Source organism: Acinonyx jubatus, chromosome E4, assembly GCF_027475565.1.
Source record: "Acinonyx jubatus isolate Ajub_Pintada_27869175 chromosome E4, VMU_Ajub_asm_v1.0, whole genome shotgun sequence".
NCBI lineage: Eukaryota > Metazoa > Chordata > Mammalia > Carnivora > Felidae > Acinonyx > Acinonyx jubatus.
Genome location: NC_069395.1, coordinates 24,122,932 through 24,146,045, shown reverse-complemented (window position 1 = coordinate 24,146,045; position 23,114 = coordinate 24,122,932). Strand labels below are relative to the sequence as shown.

General features: G+C 39.1%; 1 protein-coding gene across 3 annotated transcripts in view; it reads right to left on the bottom strand.

Annotated features, from left to right (window-relative positions):
• The window catches only part of CFH (complement factor H), a 224,954-nt gene that overhangs the window by 154,283 nt on the left and 47,557 nt on the right, over window positions 1-23,114 (bottom strand). For 2 of the 3 annotated variants that reach the window (XM_053209182.1, XM_027074893.2), the window contains exons 8-9: window positions 6,176-6,370; window positions 5,560-5,736 (exon numbers count right to left, since the gene is read on the bottom strand). In XM_053209182.1, the coding sequence (XP_053065157.1) occupies window positions 5,560-5,736; window positions 6,176-6,370 (372 nt within the window). The remainder of the gene's footprint in view (window positions 1-5,559; window positions 5,737-6,175; window positions 6,371-23,114) is intronic. The other variant, XM_027074897.2, reaches the window with a different exon arrangement.

The following is a 23,114-nucleotide window of genomic DNA, read 5'->3' as shown; positions in this document are numbered from 1 at the left end:
GTGACAGACATGTGTGTATGTGAATTGGGAGAGATAAAACAGCATGGGTACAGAGGGGAGGGATCCCCTTCTGTGGACAGACAAAAGGGAGAGAAATAGAAGCTGTGGATTGTGGCATTGTGTTAGGACAAGAGAAAGACCTTTTCCAGACCACAAACTGGGGAACAAGAAATACGGAAAATGTCAGTCTCTGCTTTGCAAATAGCCTTAGGAGCTGAAGATAAGAGTTTTCAAAAGTGTGTGGCATTCTCTGGACCAGAGACACTGCTGTGTGCACACGCCTGGGGGTGGGGTGGGGGGAGAGGAGTCAGCCCCAGGGCGGGTAGAGATATCAGGGGTGCACTGGGAAAGAACAGTCCCCTCCTTTGAGTACTGTGGGAAAAATGTATATTGTTCCCCTAAGGACTAAAGACCCGGCAGGCACCAGCCATATCTGCAGGGTGGAGTGGCACTATCCCAGAACTGGGTCCATGTGGTACATGATCCTTGAAGACATGGGATTTTGAATCTCAGCCTAGCACCTAGGAGGCAAGGAGAACTGTGGAGCAGAGCAAACTACCTGCCTGTGCTACTCTGTGAGGGGTGCCTGAACAGCGAGGTTTTGGTTTTGTTTTTTGTTTGTTTGTTTTTTTAATTTTTTTAACCTTGATTGATTTTTGAGACAGAGAGAGAGCGAGCATGAATGGGGGAGGTTCAGAGAGAGATGGAGACACAGAATCCGAAACAGGCTCCAGGCTCTGAGCTGTCAGCACAGAGCCCGACGTGGGGCTCGAACTCACGGACCGCGAGATCGTGACCTGAGCCGAAGTAGGACGCTCAACCGACTGAGCCACCCAGGCGTCCCTGAACAGCAAGGTTTGAGAAACACAGTCCAGGGAGGAGAGACTGGGGTATCGCCATTTTTCTCCCCATTGCCAACGTGGTGGGTCTACAAGGAACAGGACAGTGGCTCCTAATGGAGGCAGGGCCTGGTGACAGGAAACCCTACCCCGCTGTGCCTGGCAACTGCTTATCTACTGGAGCAGGACTCACACTGGATGAACCAGACAACCTCTCCTCCAGACTAGCAGAGATGGTCCCAGGTATCAACAGACTACTGTCCTGTGGTTTTGTACACTACTTTGTTGCCCTTTGTTTTCTTTGCTTTTCTTTGTTTTTCTTTCTAACCTTTTTTTTTTTCCTTTGGAATCAAGCTCATATTCTCTGATTTGATTAAAAGAAATTTTTTTAATGTTTCTTTTTGAGAGTGAGAGAGACCGAGCATGAGCAGGGGAGGGGCAGAGGGAGAGGGAGACGCAGAATCTGAAGCAGGCTCCAGGCTCTGAGCTATCAGCACAGAGCCCGATGTGGGGCTCGAACTCACAAACCATGAGATCATGACCTGAGTTGACATTGAACGCTCAACCGACTGAACCACCCAGGCGTCCCTGATTTTTGGTCAAGTCATCTCTCTCTCTCTCTCTCTCTCTCTGTATATTTCTATATATCTTTTTTTTCCTCTGCTTCGTTTTTCTGTGTAATCAGGCATTTTAATTCTATTCTTTCACACCTTTTTTATATCTCCTTCTTCTTTATTTGCCTTTCTCTCTTTCTGGATTAAGCCCTATAGTTTCTTTGATTCTCTGCTTGGTCTTTTTTTTTTTGCCTCTTCCATTTTTCTCTTTGTACGGGATCAGGTCCCGGTCTTTTTCCTTCTTTCCACAGTTGCTCCAATGAACACATAAAAGCACCTGGTGGAATGTGTAAATGGTGGAATGTCTAAGATGGTGTCTAAACAATCCACCACCAAGAGTAAGGAAGACCTGGCTAGTGGGATAGCGTAGCCAAATACGCAACAACAACACAGTGCATGCAACACATTCCAAAAACACTTCCTGAAGTCCCAGGCCCTGGACAGTGTAGGATTCCTTTTTAATATAGTAGTTCTCAAGGTGCAGGACATAAAACAAACTATTAAAACACATAAAATACAGAAACCAGGCCAAAATGATGAAACGAAATTCTCCTGAAAAGAAATTCCAGGAAGAAATGACAGCCAGGGAATTGCTTAAACTGGATACATGCTCTAATCCTTTTTATTTCCTTCCTTCTGCTTTTTGGGTTTTTGTTTGTTGTTTTTCTAACTTCCTTAGTCATCAGGTTAGGTTGTTTATTAGATTTTTTTTCTTGCTTCTTCAGTAGATGTGTATTGCTATAAACGTCCCTCTTAGAATCGGTTTTGCTGCATCCCACAGGTTTTGAACAGTTGTGTTTTCATTTTCACTAGTTTCCATGTACCTTTTTGTTTTTTTTCTTTTATTTTCTGGTTGACCCATTCATTGTTAGCATGTTATTTAACTTCCATCTATTTGTGATCTTCATATTTTTTCTTGTGGCTGACTCCTAGTTTCATTGCATTGTGTTCAGATGTGTTGCATGGTGTGATTTAGATCTTTTTCAATTTGTTGACACTTGTTTTGTGGCCTAATATGTGTTTTATTCTGCAGAATGTTCCATGTACACTTGAAAAGCATGTATATTTGGCTGTTTTAAGACGGAATGTTCTCAATATATCTGTTAAATATATCTGTTCCAGTGTGTCTAAAGGCATTGTTTCCTTGTTGATTTTTGGTTTAGACGATCTTGTCCATTAATGTAATTGGTGTGTTAAAATCCCCTACTATTGTTTATTATGATTGAGTCATTCTTTGCTATTTGTTATTAACATTCATGTATTGAGGAGCTCACATGTTGGGTACATAAATATTCACAATCGTTACCTCTTCTTGTTGGATTGTCCCCTTTATTATTATATAGTGTCCTTCTTTGTCTCTTATTACATGCTTTGTTTCAAAGTCTACTTTGTCCAATATAATTATTGGTACTCCTGCTTTCTTTTGACATCCATTTGCACAATATATTCTACGTCCCTTCACTTTCAATCTGCAGGTGTGTTTTGCTCTAAAATGAGGGTTTTTTTTGTAGGCAGGAAAGAGATGGGTCTTGTTTTATTCATTCTGTCACCCTGTGTCTTTTCATTGGAGCATATAGTATATTTACATTCAAAGCATTTTTTTATAGATATGCATTTATTGCTATTTTATTGCCTGATTTATGGTTGTTCCTGAAGATTTTCTCTGATCATTTCTTGTCTTTCTTTCATGGTTAGATGAGTTTTTAATGATATATTGGATACCTTTATCTTTATTCCTTGCATATTTATTGTGGTTTTGCTTTATGGTCATCATTAGGTTTGTATATAACATGTGTTGCATATAGCAGTCTGTATTAAGTTGGTGGTCATTTAACTTTGAACCCAAACTTTACTTCTCTCTTCCTCAGGCATATGGTGTCATATTTTACATCCGTTTATTTTGTGAGTTCCTTGACAGAAATTTGTTTTACAGAAATATTCATTTTTACTGCTTTTGTGTTTCCTACCTTTATACTGACACTTTTGGTCTCTCCTTTCTACTCAGATTCGTCTTTAATATTTCTTGCAAGGCTGATTTAATGGTCTTGACCTGCATTGGTTTTTATTTGCCTGGGAAACTCTTTATCTCTCCTTCTATTTTGAATAATGGCTTTGCTGGGTAGAGTATTCTTGACTGGATAGAGTATGTTTCCCATTCATCACTTTGAATATATCATGCCACTTCCTTCTGGCCTGGAAAGTTTGTGCTGAAAAGTGCCTTAGTTGCCTTATGGGTTTTTCCTTGTATGTGACTGTCTTTTTTTTTCTCTTGCTGTTTTTACAATGTTTTCTATATTGTTATGTTCTGCCAGTTTAGTTACCATATATCTTGGTGTGGGTTTGCTTTTGTTGATTTTGTTGGGGATTCTTTGTGCCTCCTCGTGTATCTGGATATCTGTTTCCTCTTCCAGATTAGGGAACTTTTCTGCTATTCTTCAAATAAATTTTCTGGTCCCTTTTTCCTTTCTTCTTCTTCTGGGACACCCCTAATAAGAATGTTGTTATGTTTGATGGCATCACCGACTTCCCTAAATCGATCCTCCTTTGCATAATTCTTTTTTCTCCCTTCTGTTCAGCTTGATTACTTTTCATTACTATGTCTTCTAAGTCATTAATTAATGCCTCTTCTTCTTCCACTATGCTGTTCATTCCATCAAGTGTGTTTCTAATTTTGTTTATTGAATCCTTTCTCTCTGCTATGTAATTCCTTATCTCTGTATTAGGGTCTTACTCATATCTTCGAATTTTTCTCAAGTCCAGTGAGTATCATTATAGTTATTATGTTAAATTCTCTATTAAGCATGTTACTTATATCTGTTTCACTTAGAGCTCCAGCATTGGCCTTGTACTGCTCTTTCACTTGGGACAAATTCTTCCATTTTCTCATTTAAGTTTCTGTGCCCGCTTCTGCGTGTAGGAAATTCAGCTACCTCTCCCATTTTTGGGGTAATGGCCTTATGAAAAAGAGGTTCTGTCGTGCCCTGAGGTGTTGTGATCCCTGTTCCCCAGGGCCTGGCACTTCAGGGAGTGTCTCCAATATGTGCTGTGTTCACACTGCTCTTGTGTCCTGATCGCTTTGTGCTTCATGCCCCTCATCTATAGAGGCTCTCTTTGCCTCTTTGTTGGCAGTGGTTGGTCTCTGGCTTGAATGTGGGGAGTTTTAACTTGGTGCACTCTGGTCTGCTTGTGACATGAGACTTCTCACCACTGCTGCTGGAATCAAGGCTTCCAAAATCCCCAGGTTGGGAGATGAGGTGTGGGCAGGGATTTGGTCTGGTGTTTTGGGGTTGGGGGCTACCTGCTCTGGGTCTGAGGCAAGTGTAACTGGGAAGGATGGTTCCATTGGAGCATGGGCAAGTGGAGCTTGGTGTAAGAAGTTAGATAGCAAGTGTGGGCCCTGTACAGATTCCCACAGTTGACCCTGTGTTTATGCTAATGGGTAGGGGAGGGAAATGGCACCTGTCAGCTCCTGTGGGTCTCTGTGAATGCTGCCTTTCTGCAACATGCTCCCAGGTGAGCAAATAATCTCCCCACTGTGTGCTCCAAGTGCTCTTCAGATTGCTCTTTCCATGCTGTATGTCCACAGGCTCTTTGCTTGCCTTTTCTCCAAGAACAGCCCCAACGCCCTTTGAACTCTCTCAGAACTTAGTACACTGACCTTTAAAACCCTAGGCTTTAAGCCCCACTGGTTGCAGGAACTCACAACATTTGGCCCCTTTCACTTTCCAAGCCAGTTGGTTTGGGGATTCGTTTTACCTGTTGGCTCCTCTGTGTGTCAGACTGTCTCTCACCCTTCTCTGTGACCACTACTCCTTTCCTACCTCAGTGGTACAGTCCATTTCTCCTCAGTTTGGGAGGGAAAACTGAATCTCTGTACATCTTACTTCTCTGATGTGGACTGTTCTCTATGATTGGTTGCACAATTTGTTCTGACAGTCTTCAGGTTGATTTAGGATGATTTGATAGTTATCCTCATGGGATGAGGCAAGCCTAGTTTCCTCCTTCTCTGCCACATCCCCCTCGTTCTCTTGCTGGTGTCACCCTACTTTACACGTTCCTTCTTTGTAGTTCTTTTACTGTTTTCTGACTAGTGACCATGTACTTACCAGGAGGAAGGCATTCGGGAGCAGGCACCCAGTCATCTTCTGTACAGGTCATTACAGTCTGCTCATTTTGAAGACTGTAGCCAGCATAGCAGTTAACACTTACAGAGTCACCTTGGAAATACATTTTTGCTGGATATGGATATTCTCCATTTATCAAATAATTAAAAATACATTGTCCTAATAATCATAAAAATAGTAAACCAAATTTGTCAAACCCTAGATTCAATGATAATAGCAAATTAAAAATTATTTGTCCAAAATTTAAATTTTCATGCCTAAGTATCCAAAAATAACCTATAACTTAAGACAAACTAAAGCTACTTCCAAGCGTTTCAAAAGAAGAAAATCAGTATTTAAATTATTTATCTTCAGTTTTTATAATGAAGATATTTGGAAATGACATAGGTATTTTCGTAAGCCTCTATTTTTAGTTCTAAGGTGATTTTTATGAAGAGCTCCTCATAGAAGGAAAAACTTACATTGGTCATTTTGCTCATAAAACTCATCCCTTGGCCTTCTTTTTGTCATATTAGGCTTAACTATACTCACTTATGTGTCTTCCCACACCACTCTTTGAAATATTTACGCATACACAATCATAACAAGGTTGACTTACTGCGGCACGGTACTGCTGGTGACCATCCTTCTTGTGTGCAATGAATATATCCCCCGTTCTGTTTTTTATCTGTCACGAAATTGTGGTCACAGGAATAGTAATATTTTTTTCCTACAGATACTGGAAAGTCTCGTCTATAGTTATATTCATTGTGTAGTAGTCCATGTTTTATTTCTGGAAAATCACAACGTTTCTCTTGCAATAAAAAAACAAAAACAAACAACAGTATAAATAATCTTTTATCTCAAGAAAAAAATCATATTAGAAATTAATTGTTTCATTGGTAAATTTACCCTCTTATTAGCATAATTTCACTCATTGCATCAGGTTTTCTAGGACAAGAAGTGTTGGAAATATGGATTACTGGAATATGTGATGAAGTCATTGCTAATCAAGTTAAAATTGTATCTTGTGGGACTTAAAAGATATAAAATTGTATGAAGATAGAGGAATAAAACTTGATAGATCTTTTTAAAGGATTCTCCTTGAGTATGTGTATCCTCAGCATGGTTGATTAAATGAGGAACTTGGTTGAGAGATGAAGGTATTGATTTTATTTCTCAGGTCATCCAACTTTTTATTTTCTTTTCTGTCCTCATCAGAAATCAGAGCCCTATCTTTTCTTCTCAGACCAACTCAATGTAGGAAGATAGATTTTTTTTAGATTAACATTCATTAATTTATTTTTCTGTTTACTGAAAATAATGTAAGACATATAGAGAAACACAAAAATTTTCCATTCATCACATTATACAGAAAAATTACATTCTTCTTAACCCCTCAAACCAATCATTGAGGACAGTTCTCGTCTTCATTTAATCAGAGAAATAAACAAGGACTATTTTTCAATATCCAAATACTTAAGATTGTGGAAAACATTTGAATGTTATTTTTTTAAATTTTGTTTTAGAAAGAGAGGTGGCGCAAGTGAGTGAAGAGCAGAGAGAGTAAAAGAGAGAGAGAGAGAAAGAGAGAGAGAAGCTGGGCTCACCTGGGGCTCGTGGTTTTACCTGAAGCAGGGCACTGGCTCACCCAAAGTGGGGCAACGAGCTCACCTGACGTGGAACTCGAACTCACCAACTGTGAGATAATGACCTGAGCCGAAGTCAGATGCTTAACAACTAAGCCACCCAGGCACCATATTGTTAATTCTAATTTTAATTGGAGAAGGAATGGTTTTAAATTATGTCATACATATGTCATAATATGTATGACATATATCATATATATGAGGTGTGTTAAAGATGTCATATATATTTCACAATATATATGACACTTGTCATATAGATGAAGTGTTTAAAACTATCATACACAGTATGTCATACTATAATGATATATATCATATATATCAAGTGTTTAGACAATATGTCATTTATGTCCCCAATATATATATTTTTTGAATAAAAGTGAACATTTAATGCAACCATAGTTCAATTCTTTTTAAACACCAAAATGTCATATTTTAATTGAGGTATAATATAATTGCATTTTACTGAGATATTCTTATATACGGAATATTTTTGACATATGTTTAAGTGTTATGTTGTTACAACACATTTATGTATAATATTTTCCAGAAAAGTTTCCCCTTCGCATTTGATGACATAGAGATAATTTAGGACTTTAATACCAGACCAGTATTGGGTTTTTCCCATAAAATTACCCAAAAAATTACTCTATTACCTTGTACAACACATGAACCCAAGTTCCAACACACACACACATACACACACATGCATACCAAGTATTAATTATCATCTTCATCTTTTTTTTTTTAACTTTTATTTATTTTTGGGACAGAGAGAGACAGAACATGAACTGGGGAGGGGCAGAGAGAAAGGGAGACACAGAATCGGAAGCAGGCTCCAGGCTCCGAGCCATCAGCCCAGAGCCTGACGCGGGGCTCGAACCCACGGACTGTGAGATCGTGACCTGAGTCGAAGTCGGACGCTTAACCGACTGAGCCACCTAGGCGCCCCTCATCTTCATCTTTTTTAAGTACACTGATCCATGCTCTTCTTGTTTGATTAGGAAAGTTTCTAGTAGTTTAAGCTGACTTGTTATGTGGATCATACCCTTTGAATCCTTGTATATACTGATGTTTTTCTTTAACAAAAATTTGTATATGATACCTTCTCTAGATACAGATTTTTGGCCTACAGCCCATATCTCTCATGGATAGATTTTTCCCTCCACATTTTTGAAGCTTCCAAGGTTGAGACTAAAAAGCTCATTTAGTTTTTTTCCTTTTGAGTAACCGTGAAGTTTTTTCCCCCCATGACTTTTTGAAGATTTAGATTATTTTCTCTTTTTCCTTGGATGAATTTCATCATGAGACATCAAGATGTGTGTCATTTAACAATCTAGGGCAAGCTTCACTCTTTGGATTTGCAAGAACTGAGTCTTAAAGTACTCAGTTAAATTACCTGTAAAATTGTAAAGGAGAGATTTGAACCCTGGGGGTCTGATTTCAGAACAGCACTGGTTATTCTAGTGTTTCAAATGATATCAATTAGGAGTTAAGATGGTGGAGAAGTAAGGGTTCGAGGATTTCCCTCATCCCGGAAACACAGCTGTATTGGGGTCAGAACACTTGGAAATCTATCTGTGGAGTGACAGAAAAATCTGCACAGGTGGAGGGAGACAGCTTGGTGGGACAGAGGTGCTTGTATGCAAACTGGGGGAGATAAAACAGCATGGGCGTGGAAGGCAGGGATCCGTAGAGAGAAAAAAGGGAGAGAAAGAGAAGCTGTGGATTGCCCTAACGCAAGTTAGGACAAGAGAAAAACCTCCAGATCGTGGACTGGGGAATAAGAAATATGGAGAGTGCCACTCTCTACTTTGAAAACAGCCAAAGAAGCTGAAGATCAGAGTTTTCAAAAGTGTGTGCCATTCTCTGGACCAAAGCCACTGTCATGTGCATGTGCCTGGGGAGGAGAGCAGTGGCAATCTCAGGGGCACACTAGGAGAGAACAGTCCCCTCCATCGAATACTGTGGGATATATTGCACCCTCAAAGACAAAAGACCCTGCAGTCGTCAGCCATATTAGCAGTGCAGAATGGCACTACCCCAGAACCAAGTGCCTCTGGTGCAGGATCCATTACTATATCGGGTTTTGAATCCCAGCTGAGCACCTAGAAGTATGGGAGAACTGTGGAGCAAGACAAGCCACCTGCCTGCGCTACTGTGTGAGGCCTGCCTGAACAGTGTGGTTGAGATTGGGGTGTCATCATTTTCTTCCCCATCACCAACATGGTGGGGCTTCAGGGAAAAAGACCCCAGCACAGGCGTGATCTGCTTACATGAAGCCCCACCCCTGTGTGCCTGGAAACTGCTCATCTACTGGAGCAGAACTGACACTGAGTGAAACAGATGACCTCTTCTCCGGACCAGCACAGCCGTAGGTCCCAGACACCAACAGGCAACTGTCCTGCAGTTGTATATGTTAGTCTGTTGCCCTTTTTTCTTTTCTTTTTGTCTTTCCTTTTCTTTCCATCTCTTGTCTTTTCTCATCATTTCTTTCAACCATCTTCTTTTTTTTCCTTTGGAATCAGGCTCTTAGTTTCTGATTTGATTTTTGGTCAATTCTTATAAATATATATATTTTGTTTTTTCTCTATGTTTCTGCTTTGTTTGTCTGTTTAGTCAAGCATTTTTACTTTATTTTTTACAGTTTTTCTATATCTCCTTCTTCTTTCTTTTCCTTTCTTTCTCTCTGGATTAAGCCTTATAGCTTCTTTGATTCTCTGCTTGGTCCTTTTTTCAGAACTTTCATTTTTTTTGTTTGTATGGGATTAGGTCCCCTGCCCTCTCATCTTTCTAGGGATACTTCAATGAAAAATCAAAGCACCCCTGGTGGAGGGTCTAAACCATCCACCACTGCAAGTAAGGAGGAGCATTATAGAAGACTGTTTGGTGGGTTACAGCAACCAAATACACAACAAAGGAGTGCATGCAACACACTCCAAATACAATTCCTGAAGTGCAAGGCCCTGGACAGTGTATGACCCCTTTTAAATATAGTAGTTCTCACAGGTGCAGGACATATAACAAACTATTAAAACACATAAGGACAGAAACCAGGCCAAAATTATAAGATGGAAGAATTCTCCTGAAAAGAAATTCCAGGAAGAAATGAGAGCCAGGGTAGACATGTAAGGGCCGTAACAGACCTATCCACTGAAACTTGGCAGGCCAGGAGGGAGGGTAGGAAACATTAAATGTGCTGCATAGGAAAAATATGCAGCCAAGAATCAATTATCTGGCAAGACTGTCATAATTGAAGGAGAGATAAAGGCTTTCCCAGACAAAAAATAACTAAAGGAGTTCATGACCACTAAACCAGCCCTGCAGGAGATTCTAAGGGAGACTCTGTGAGTGGAAAGCGGCAAAGACTACAAAGGACCAGAGACAGCACCACAAGCACGAAACCTACAGGTAACACAATGACACTGAATTCGTATCTTTCAACAATCACTCTGATGTAAATGGACTAAATACTCCAATGAAAAGACATAGGGTTTCACCATGGGTTAAAAAAAAAAAAGATCCATTTACACGCTGCCTACAAGAGACTCTAGTCCTGAGGACAACTGCAGATTGAAAGTGAGGAGATGGAAAACCTTGTGTCATGGTACTGGATGGCAAAAGAAAGCCGGAGTAGCCATACTTATACCAGACAAACCAGATTTTAAAAGAAAGACTGTAATAGGAGATGAAAAATAGCATTTTATCATAATTAAGGGGTCTATTCATCAAGAAGAGATAACAGTTGTAAAAATCTATGTCCCCAATGTGAGAGCATCCAAATATATAAATCGTGTAATTACAAACAGAAATAAATGTATAGATAATAATACCATGTTTGAAGGGGACTTTAGTACTCCACTTACAGCAATGGACATATCATCTAGGCAGAAAATCAATAAGGAAACAATGGCTCTGAAGGACACATTGGACCAGATGGACCAGTTGGATATTCTCCAAAATAGATCACATACTGGGTCACAAAACAGAATATATAAAAGGACTGAGATCATACCATGCATATTTTCAGATCACAATGTTATGAAGCTTGAAATCAACCACAAGAAAAAATTTGGAAAGCCCCCAAATGCATGAAGGTTAAAGGACCTCCTACTGAAGAATGAATGGATCAACCAGGAAATTAAACAAAAATTTAAAAAATATATGCAGGTAAATGAAAATGAAAATATGACAGTTCATACCCCTTGGGATGCAACAAAGGCAGTCCTAAGAGGAAAATACATTGCAGTTCAGACCTATTTCAAGAAGCAAGAAAGGTCCTAAATATACACCTAACCTCACACCTAAAGGAACTAGAAAGGCAGCAGCAATGAAAGCCCAAAGCCAGAAGAAGGAGAGAAATAATAAAGATTACAGCAGAAATAAACAGTATACAATAAAAAAAAAAACCTTAAAAAACAAAAAAAAATTAGAATGGATTAATGAATGTAAGAGTTGATTTTTTGAGAGAATAAACAAAATCGATAACCCTGTAGCCTGACTTCTCAAAAAGAAAAGAGAAAGGACCCAAATAGATAAAATTACGAATGAAGGAGGAGAGATCACAACCAACACCACACAAATACAAACAATTATTAAAGAACATTATGAAAAATTACATGCCAACAAACTGGACAATCTGGAAGAAGTGGACAAATTCCTAGAAACTCACACACTACCAAAATTCAAATGGGAAGAAATAGAAAATTTGAACAGACCCACAAGCAGTGAAGAAATTGAACTGGTTATCAAAAATCTCCCAACAAGTAGGAGTCCGGGGTTAGACTGCTTCCTAGGGGAATTCTACCAAACATTTAAAGCGGAGTTAAGACCTAGTCTCAAGCTGTTCCAAAAAATAGAAAAGGAAAGAAATCCTCCAGACTCATTCTATGAAGCCAGCATTACCTTGATGCCCAAACCAGACAAAGGCCCCACTGAAAAGTAGAATTACAGGTCAATATCCCTGATTAACGTGGATGCAAAAATTCTCATCAAGATACTAGCAAATTGACTTCAATTGTGTATTAAAAGAATTATTCATCATAATCAACTGGGATTCATTCCTGGGCTGTAGGTCTGGTGCAATATTCACAAATCAGTCAACATCATACATCACATTAACAGAGGAAAAGATAAGAACCATATGCTCCTGTGAATAGAAGCAGAAAAAGCATTGGACAAAATACAGCATCCTTTCGTAATAAAAACACTCAAGAAAGTAAGGATAGAAGGAACATACCTTAACATCATAAAAGCCATATATGAAAGGCCCACAGCTAATACAATCCACAATGGGGAAAAACTGAGAGCTTTGCCCCTGAGATCAGGAACATGACAGGGATATCCACTGTCACCCCTGTTGTTAACATGGTATTAGAACTCCTAGGCTCAACATTCAGACAACAATGCAAAATAAAATGTATCGAAATTGGCAGACAAGAAGTCAAATTTTCACTCTTTGCAGATGACATGACACTCTGCATGGAAAATCCGAGACACTCCACCGAAAAACAGGTAAGAGCTGATACATGAATTCAGCAAAGTTTCAGCATATAAAATCAATGTACACAAATCTGTTGCATTTCTATACACCAATAATGAAGCAACAGAAAGGAATTGATCCCATTCTCAATTGCACCAAGGACCATAAATTACCTAGGAATAAACTTAACCAAAGAGGTAAAAGATCTGTTTGCTGAAAACTATAGAATATTGATGAATGACATTGAAGAAGACACAAAGAAATGGAAAACATTCCATGCTCATGGATTAGAAGAACAAATCTGTTAAAATGTTGATATTACCCAAAATAATCTACACATTCTAGCAATCTCAATCTAAATGGCATCAGCATTCTTCACAGAGCTAGAAGAAATAATCCTAAAATTTGTATGGAACCACAAAAGATCCTGAATAGCTGAAGTAATGTGGAAAAAGAAAACCAAAGCTGGAGGCATCAGAATCCCAGACTTTAGCCTGTATTACATAGCTGCAATCATAAAGACAGTATGGTATTGGCACAAAAACAGACGCACAGACCAGTGGAATAGAAAAAAGAACCCAGAAATGGACATACAAATTTATGGCCAACTAATCTTTGACAAAGCAGGAAAGGGTATCCAATGGAAAAGAGATAGCTTCTTTAGCCAACGGTGTTTGGGAGAACTGGACAGCAACATGCAGAAGAAAGAAACTGGACCACTTTCTTACAACATACACAAAAATAAATTCAAAATGGATGAAGGACCTAAATGCTAATGTTAGGTCAGTGTTAAACAGGAATCCATCAAAATCCTACAGGAGAAAACAAGGCAGCAACCTCTTTGACTTTGGCCATAGAAACTTCTTACTTGACATGTTTCCAAAGGCAAGAGAAATAAAAGCAAAACGGAACTATTGCGACCTCATCAAGATAAAAAGCTTCTACACAGCAAAGGAAACAATCAACAAAACTAAAAGGCAGCCGACAGAATGGGAGAAGATGTTTGCAAATGACATATTGGATAAAGGGCTGGTATCCAAAATCTATAAAGAACCTACCAAACTCAACACCTGAAAAACAAATAATCCAGTGAAGAAACGGGCAGGAGATACAAACAGACACTTTTCCAAAGAAGACATCCAGATGGAAAACAGACACATGAAAAGATGCTCAACATTGCTCATCATCAGGGAAATACGGATCAAAACCACACTGAGATACCACCTCATACCAGAGTGGCTAAAATTCACAACTCAGGAAACAACAGATGTTGGCAAGGATATGGAGAAAGGGGAACCCTTCTGCACAGTTGGTGGGTGTGCAAATTGGTGCGCCACCCTGGAAAACAGCGTGCAGGTTCCTCAAAAAATTAAAAATTGAATTACCCTATGATCCAGTGCTTGTACTACTAGGAATTTATTCAAAGGACACAGGAGGGTTGATTCATAGGGCCACATGATAGCAGCACTATCAACAATAGTCAAATTATGGAAAGAGCCCAAATTTCCATCACTGATGAATGGATAATGAAGACATGGTATATTTACACAATGGAATACTACTTGGCGACGAAAAAGAATGAAATCCTGCCATTTGCAACAATGTGGATGGAATCAGAAGGTAAGTGAAATAAGTCAGTCAGAGAAAGACAGATATATTATTTCACTCATATGTGGAATTTGAGAAACTTTACAGGGGACCATCGGGGAAGGGAAGAAAAAAAGAAGATACAAACAGAGAGGAAGGCAAATCATACGAGGCTCTTAAATAGAACAACCTGAGGGTTGATGGAAGTGGGGGGTTGGGAGGATGGGAAAAATAGGTGGTGGGCATTGAGGAGGGCACTTGTCAAGTGAGGAGTATTGGGTGTTGTATGTGAGTGATGTATCAAAGGAATCTACTCCTGAAGCCAAGACTACTCTGTATGTTAGCTGACTTGTTAATAATAATTTTAAAAAATGATACTAATTAAATAAAACAGTCCACTGAGATTTCTTTTCAAGAGGTATACAAAGGGGGTAAAATTAAACTAGGTATTATTATTATGACAGGCTTCAATCCCTTTGCCATATTTTCCTCTCATCTCAGCATACTTAAATATGTTTTATGCTTTTAGAATATCATCTCTGAAGTAAATATAATATTTCATATATGGTCTGATCAGCACTGGGATGGGCAAAATTTAGAACAGCCTCATTCTACCTTAGATTTCTATCAATGCAGGGCGTGGTCTCATTAACAGTAGTGGTGGTTCTGTCATAGTTTTGACTCAAAATGACCTCAAAATTGATTAAAATATTCACCAACTTTTAAAATTCTTTCTAATCTGTCTATACTTGTACATCTGATTCCTTTGACTTATACCCAGGATCTTATAGTTATCACTACTAAATGTCACATTATTAGATTTAACAGAGGATCCTTTTTGAATGATGAATCTGTGCTAATGCAGATTTACTATCATGACCCCCTGAATAATTCCACTTGTGAATTTGTACTGTGTTTCCCCTAAATCACTAAACTATCTGATAACACAAAGGAGTAATGAAATAGGCTTGAAAACAAAGTCCTGAATCTGATACTTGGGTAAGTTTACTTAATGAAATTTCAAACTATCTCATAAACCATCTAACTGGTCAATTTCCCCATCTTGTCCACAAGAACTTCATAAGGCCCCTTCTGGAATAAACTTGGTGGGATCCAGATCCAGCTGGGCTGATCTACCATTTCCATAAGCCAACCAGAAACACGATTAAATAGTTTCTTTATGGAAGTGGTTCAAGATGGAGATGTAGGAGATCCTGAACACACCTCTTCCCTTGGACACACTGAATCTACAGTTACATACAGAGTAATTTTGTGTGGGGAAAAAAAAAAAAAAAAACCTCTCCAAAAAATAACTGAGTGATTCCTACACACTGGGCAAATGAGAAAAAGCTCACATCAAAGTAGATGGAAGAAACTGAGATACGATCTGACCCTAAACCTCATCCCCAACATGATGACCCACAATTGGGAGGGAATTCAAAACCCCAAGCTTCTCCCTGAGGAGTGAAGTGTCTGAGCCTTACATCTGGCACCCCAATTTTAATATCTACACCTGACAGACAAGCCCCCAAAGCATCTAGCTTTGAAAGCCAACAGGGCTTGTGTCCACAAGGACCCACAAGCTACAGCTAAGTGAGAAACAGCTCTTAAAGGGTCCACAGGCACTCACCCACCCCAGGGTCCAGGATAGAGGAAGCCACCTGAAAAGCGCCCAGACTTTCTGTGAAAGAGACTTATTTGCCTACCTTAAGGCTCCGCTCTGACGGGTAAGCATTTAATGTAAAACACATCTAGGGGCTTAGTAAAACTCTCCTCAAAGACAGAGACCAGCAGGCACCATCTTTATGCTCTCCTTTTGCCTCATTGGCAGAATTTGCTAATTGCTCCCTGGTATCTCCAGGAAAGGAGCTTAGACCCTCCTCAGACACTCTCTGAATTTTGCAGCCACCACCAAGGAGATACCCCTAGATCACATGGCTGTAGTGGCTAGTGGGTCCTACAGGACTGTAACAAATAAAGAAAGACTGATTAACAGCCCCCCCCCCCCCCACAAGGCACAGGAGAGTGCACAGACTGAAGCACCTGCCTTTCTCTGGAAAAGGCCAATCTGATTAATCTTTGTTGCTGTGGCCTGAGGGCAGACTTCTAATTAAAAAGACAACTGAGGGCCAACCATAATCCTCTACAGGGAACTTGGAGAATAGGCACTATCTTCAGGTCCTCCTTCTGCTGCACTGCAGGGCACTGGTAACTCCTGGAGGGAAATCTGGACAAAGATCTGGTGCCCCAGTTTCTATGTCCGGTGCACTGGATTTTGTGGCTGCCACCCAGGGGGCATTCTTTGATCTAATGGTCCGTGGGGTTTGTATTCATGGTTCCCATGGGACTGTAAAAAGTTCAGCGCCAGCCACCACTGCAAGGGCATACTGTATATACAGACTGAACTATAATGTCAGTTTTTTCTACGAAAGAGGCCTGACAGCCTTTCCCAGAATTTTGGCTTGAGGAGCAGACTTGTGGCTTGGCACACATCTAGGGGCCTACTTAGGTGTTCTCTGGGGATAGAGGCCACTGGAGGCCATCCTTGTGATCTTCCTCGGCTTCGCTCTAGGTCAAAGGTATCTCTAGGAAAGGAGCTTATGCTTTTTTTTGGTGCCCTGGCTTCTGTGTTTGTCAGGCAGGACTTACCTCTAGATTGCCTGGCTCTGGTGGTGCACTCGGCTTATGACTGTAGGTCCCCCAGGACTGTAACAGACGGAGAAAGTGTTCTGAACCGACTACCACCCCAGGGTGCTGCAGAGAGGCAGGAGAATAAAGAATATACTTTTTCTGTGAAAGAGCCCTAGCAGCCTGTCTTCATACCTGAGGACTGAGAGGCAGGCTTCTCATTAAACAGACAAGTAAGGCCCAACTCTAATCCTTGTTAGAGACCTCCAGAGACTACAACTATGTCTTTGCTGCACTCTAGAGTGCTGGTATCTGCTGGAAGAGAGCTTATACACACATCTCTTGCCCAGTTTTTGCATCTGATGCCCTGGTATTTGTGTTTGTTGCCCAGGTATTTCCCCTTGATTTCCTGCCTCTTATGGCCAGCAGAGCTTGTATTCATGAGTTCAAAGAGATGATGACAGATAAAGAAATGTTTCTTTTTTTTTTTAATTTTTTTTTAACATTTATTCATTTTTGAGAGACAGAGCATGAGCAGGGAAGAGAGAGGGAGACACAGAATTTGAAGCAGGCTCCAGGCTCCAAGCGGTCAGCACAGAGCCTGACGCGGGGCTTGAACTCACGAACCGTGAGATCATGACCTGAGCCGAAGTCGGACGCTCAACGACTGAGCCACCCAGGCACCCCATCTTTTTTTTTAAGTTTATTTATTTATTTTTGAGAGAGAGAGAAAGCATGAGTGGAAGAGGGGCACAGAGAAAGTGAAAAAGAGAGAATCCCAAGCAGGCTCTGCACTGTCAGCACAGAGCTCGACATGAAGCTTTGATGCGATGACCTGAGCTGAAGTCAGATGTTCAACCAACTGAGCCAGCCAGGTGCCCCAAAAAACAGTTCTTAACTGGCTAACACTCCATTGGTCAGTATAGAAGGAACAGACACAACCCAGTCTTCTCTTGAAAGAGGTATATTTGCATACTTTAAACATTGCTGCTTGTGGGCCAGTCTTCCAATCAGTCTGAATGTAGGTGCTGACTGAGATCCTCCCCTTTGGGACATGGACAGGTCTTGACATACTCAACTACTGGGAATTAATAAAAATAAAGCTGACTGATTAGACAAGCACAAGACACGAACCAGGCTAGGGTTGAACAGTAATGATTATCTCCTAAGTAAGCCCATTCCTTCAAGACTAACAGAGGTGATTGCTTTTTCTAATGTACAGAAACCAACACAGAGGGGCAAGGAAAATTAAAAAACTGAGGAATATATTAAAAATGAAAGAACAAGATGAAACCTCAGAAAAAGATTTTAATGACTTGAAAATAAATTCTTTACCTGATAAAGAGTTCAAAATAATGGTTGTAAATATGCTCACTAAGATTGGGAGAAGAACAAATAAGCACAGGGAGAAATTCAATGGAGATAGATAATATAAGAAAGTACCAAGTAGAAGTCTTAGAGCTGAGGAATACAATAATTGTACTGAAAAATACAATAAAGAGTTTCAACAGCAGACTAGAGGAGGTAGAAGAAAGGATCAGTAAACTTAAAGACAGGCTGGGGGAATTCACCCAATCAAAGCAGCACAAAGAAAGAAGAATTAAAAAGAGTATGATGGCACCTGACGGGACACCCTCAGCAGACAAACATGTACCCTATAGGATGTCCAGAAGAAGAGAAAAAGGAGCAGAAATCTTCTCTGAAGAAATAATGACTGGGAGGAACTAGACATACAGATTCAGGAAGTCTACAGGTTGCAAATAAGATGAACACAAAGAAACCCACACCAATGCACATTATAGTTAAAATGTCAAAAGTTAAAAGACAGGGAAAGAATCTAAAAAGCAGCAAGAGAAAAACAACTTGGTGCATAGAGAGATACAAAGTTTTCCAGACAAGCAAAAGCCAAAGAAGTTAATCACCACTAGACCAGCATTACAAGAACTGTTAATGGGAACTCTTTAAGTTGAGGTAAAGGGTGCTAATTAGTAACAGGCAAACATATAAAGTATAAATATCATTGATAAAGGTAAATATATAGTAAAATTCAAAATAATCTAATGTTGTAAAGTCAATTATAAAGTTAGTAACAAGGTTAAAGAGGCAACAGAAGTAAAAATAAGTATGACTACAATAATTTATTAAAGAATCCACGGGGCACCTGGGTGGCTCAGTTGGATAAACGTCCAACTTCAGCTTGGGTCACAATCTCACGGTTTGTAGGTTTGAGTCCCGCATTGGGCTCTGTGCTGACAGCTCGGAGCCTGGAGCCTGCTTCAGATTCTGTGTCTCCCTCTCTCTCTGCCCCTAACCCACTCATGTTCTGTCTCCCTCTCTCTCTCAAAATAAATAAATAGACATAAACAAATTTTAAAAAAGAAAGAATCCACAAAACATGGAAATTGTGACATCAAAAATATAAACATGGGGGTAGTGAAAAGATTGTATTTAGAATACAATCAAAGTTAAGTTCTTTTCAGGTTAAAGTAGACTGTTATAAGTTGTTTTATGGAATCCTTGTGGTAACCACAAAGGAAAAACTTTTGGAAATGAACAAAAATTAAAGAGAAAGGAATCTAGGCATACTCTGCAGAAAATAATCAAATCATGAAGGAATAGAGCAAAAGAAGAAAGGACAAAAGGAATTACAAAACACTGGGAAAACAACCAACAAAACGGCAATAAGTACACTACTAGCAATAATTACTTTAAATGTAAATGTACTCAATACATTGTGACATGTTAGACTAGCTAGAAAATGAAGAACAAAGCCTAAAATTAATAGAAGGTAGTAAACGACAAAGATTGAATGGAAATAACTGAAATAAAGGCTTAAAATAGAAAAGGAATTACAAACCACTGGGAAAACAACCAACAAAATGGCAATAAGTACACTCCTTGCAATAATTACTTTAAACGTAAATGTACTCAATAACATTGTGACATGTTAGACTAGCTAGAAAATGAAGAACAAAGCCTAAAGTTAATAGAAGGTAGTAAATGACAAAGATTGAATGGAAATAACTGAAATAAAGGCTTAAAATAGAAAATATTAATAGAAATATCAATAAGAAAGATAAATAAATCTAAAAGCATAATTTTGAAAAGATAAACAAAATTGACAAACCTTTAGATTCACCAAGAAAAAAGAGAGTAGGACTCATCCCAGGGATACAAAGATACTGCAACATCCACAAATCATTATGATACAACACATTAATAAAATGAAGGATAAAAATTATATGATCATCTCTATAATGCACAGAAAGCATTTGATAAAATTCTGTCTACAAGAGACTCATTTTAGACCTCAGGACCCCTTCAGATTGAGAGTGAGGGGATGGAGAACTATTTATCATGCCACTGGAAGTCAAAAGAAAGCTGGAGTAGCCATACTTATATCAGACAAACTAGACTTTAAATTAAAGGCTGTAACAAGAGATGAAGAAGGGCATTACATAATAATCACAGGGTCTATCCATCAGGAAGAGCTAACAATTATAAATGTCTATGCGCCAAATACCGGAGCCCCCAAATATATAAAACAATTACTCACAAACATAAGCAACCTTATTGATAAGAATGTGGTAGTTGCAGGGGACTTTAACACTCCACTTACAGAAATGGAGAGATCATCTAGACACACAGTCAATAAAGAAACAAGGGCCCTGAATGATACATTGGATCAGATGGACTTGACAGATATATTTAGAACTCTGAATCCCAAAGCAACAGAATATACTTTCTTCTCGAGTGCACATGGAACATTCTCCAAGATAGATCACATACTGGGTCACAAAACAGCCCTTCACGAGTATACAAGTATTGAAATTATACCATGCATACTTTCAGACCACAATGCTATGAAGCTTGGAAATCAACCACAGGAAAAAGTCTGGAAAACCTCCAAAAGCATGGAGGTTAAAGAACACCCTACTAACGAATGAGTGGGTCAACCAGGCAATTAGAGAAGAAATTAAAAAATATATGGAAACAAACGAAAATGAAAATACAACAATCCAAACGCTTTGGGATGCAGCGAAGGCAGTCCTGAGAGGAAAATACATCGCAATCCAGGCCTATCTCAAGAAACAAGAAAAATCCCAAATACAAAATCTAACAGCACACCTAAAGGAACTAGAAGCAGAAGAGCAAAGGCAGCCTAAACCCAGCAGAAGAAGAGAAATCATAAAGATCAGAGCAGAAATAAACAATACAGAATCTAAAAAAACAGTAGAGCAGATCAACGAAACCAAGAGTTGTTTTTTTGAAAAAATAAACAAAATTGACAAACCTCTAGCCAGGCTTCTCAAAAAGAAAAGGGAGATGACCCAAATAGATAAAATCATGAATGAAAATGGAATTATTACAACCAATCCCTCAGAGATACAAACAATTATCAGGGAATACTATGAAAAATTATATGCCAACAAACTGGACAACGTGGAAGAAATGGACAAATTCCTAAACACCCACATGCTTCCAAAACTCAATCAGGAGTAAATAGAAAGCTTGAACAGACCCATAACCAGTGAAGAAATTGAATCGGTTATCAAAAATCTCCCAACAAATAAGAGTCCAGGACTAGATGGCTTCCCAGGGGAGTTCTACCAGACGTTTAAAGCAGAGATAATACCTATCCTTCTCAAGCTATTCCAAAAAATAGGAAGGGTAGGAAAACTTCCAGACTCATTCTATGAAGCCAGTATTACTTTGATTCCTAAACCAGACAGAGACCCAGTAAAAAAAGAGAACTACAGGCCAATATCCCTGATGAATATGGATGCAAAAATTCTCAATAAGATACTAGCAAATTGAAGTCAACAGCATATAAAAAGAATTATTCACCATGATCAAGTGGGATTCATTCCTGGGATGCAGGGCTGGTTCAACATTCGCAAATCAATCAATGTGATACATCACATTAATAAAAGAAAAGAATCATATGATCCTGTCAATCGATACAGAAAAGGCCTTTGACAAAATTCAGCAACTTTATTAATAAAAACCCTCGAGAAAGTCGGGATAGAAGGAACATACTTAAAGATCATAAAAGCCATTTATGAAAAGCCCACAGGTAACATCATCCTCAATGGGGAAAAACTGACAGCTTTTTCCCTGAGATCAGGAACACGACAGGAATGTCCACTTTCACCGCTGTTGTTTAACATAGTGTTGGAAGTTCTAGCATCAGTAATCAGACAACAAAAGGAAATCAAAGGCATCAAAATTGGCAAAGATGAAGTTAAGCTTTCACTTTTTGCAGATGACATGATATTATACATGGAAAATCCGATAAACACCAGAAGTCTGCTAGAACTGATACATGAATTCAGCAAAGTTGCAGGATACAAAATCAATGTACAGAAATCAGTTGCATTCTTATACACTAATAATGAAGCAACAGAAAGACAAATAAAGAAACTGATCCCATTCACAACTGCACCAAGAAGCATAAAATACCTAGGAATAAATCTAACCAAAGATGTAACAGATCTGTATGCTGAAAACTATAGAAAGCTTATGAAGGAAATTGAAGAGGATATAAAGAAATGGAAAAACATTCCATGCTCATAAATATTGTCAAAATGTCAATACTACCCAAAGCTATCTACACAGTTAATGCAATCCCAATCAAAATTGCACAAGCATTCTTCTTGAAACTAGAACAAGCAATTCTAAAATTCATATGGAACCACAAAAGGCCCCGAATAGCCAAAGTAATTTTGAAGAAGAAGACCAAAGCAGGAGGCATCACAATCCCAGACTTTAGCCTCTACTACAAAGCTGTCATCATCAAGACAGCATGGTATTGGCACAAAAACAGACACATAGACCAATGGAATAGAATAGAAACCCCAGAGTTAGACCCACAAACATATGGCCAACTAATCTTTAACCAAGCAGGAAAGAATATCCAATGGAAAAAAGACAGTCTCTTTAACAAATGGTGCTGGGAGAAGTGGACGGCAACATGCAGAAGGATGAAACTAGACCACTTTCTCACACCATTCACAAAAATAAACTCAAAATGGATAAAGGACCTGAATGTGAGACAGGAAACCATCAAAACCCTAGAGGAGAAAGCAGGAAAAGACCTCTCTGACCTCAGCCATAGCAATCTCTTACTTGACATATCCCCAAAGGCAAGGGAATTAAAAGCAAAAATGAATTACTGGGACCTCATGAAGATAAAAAGCTTCTGCATAGCAAAG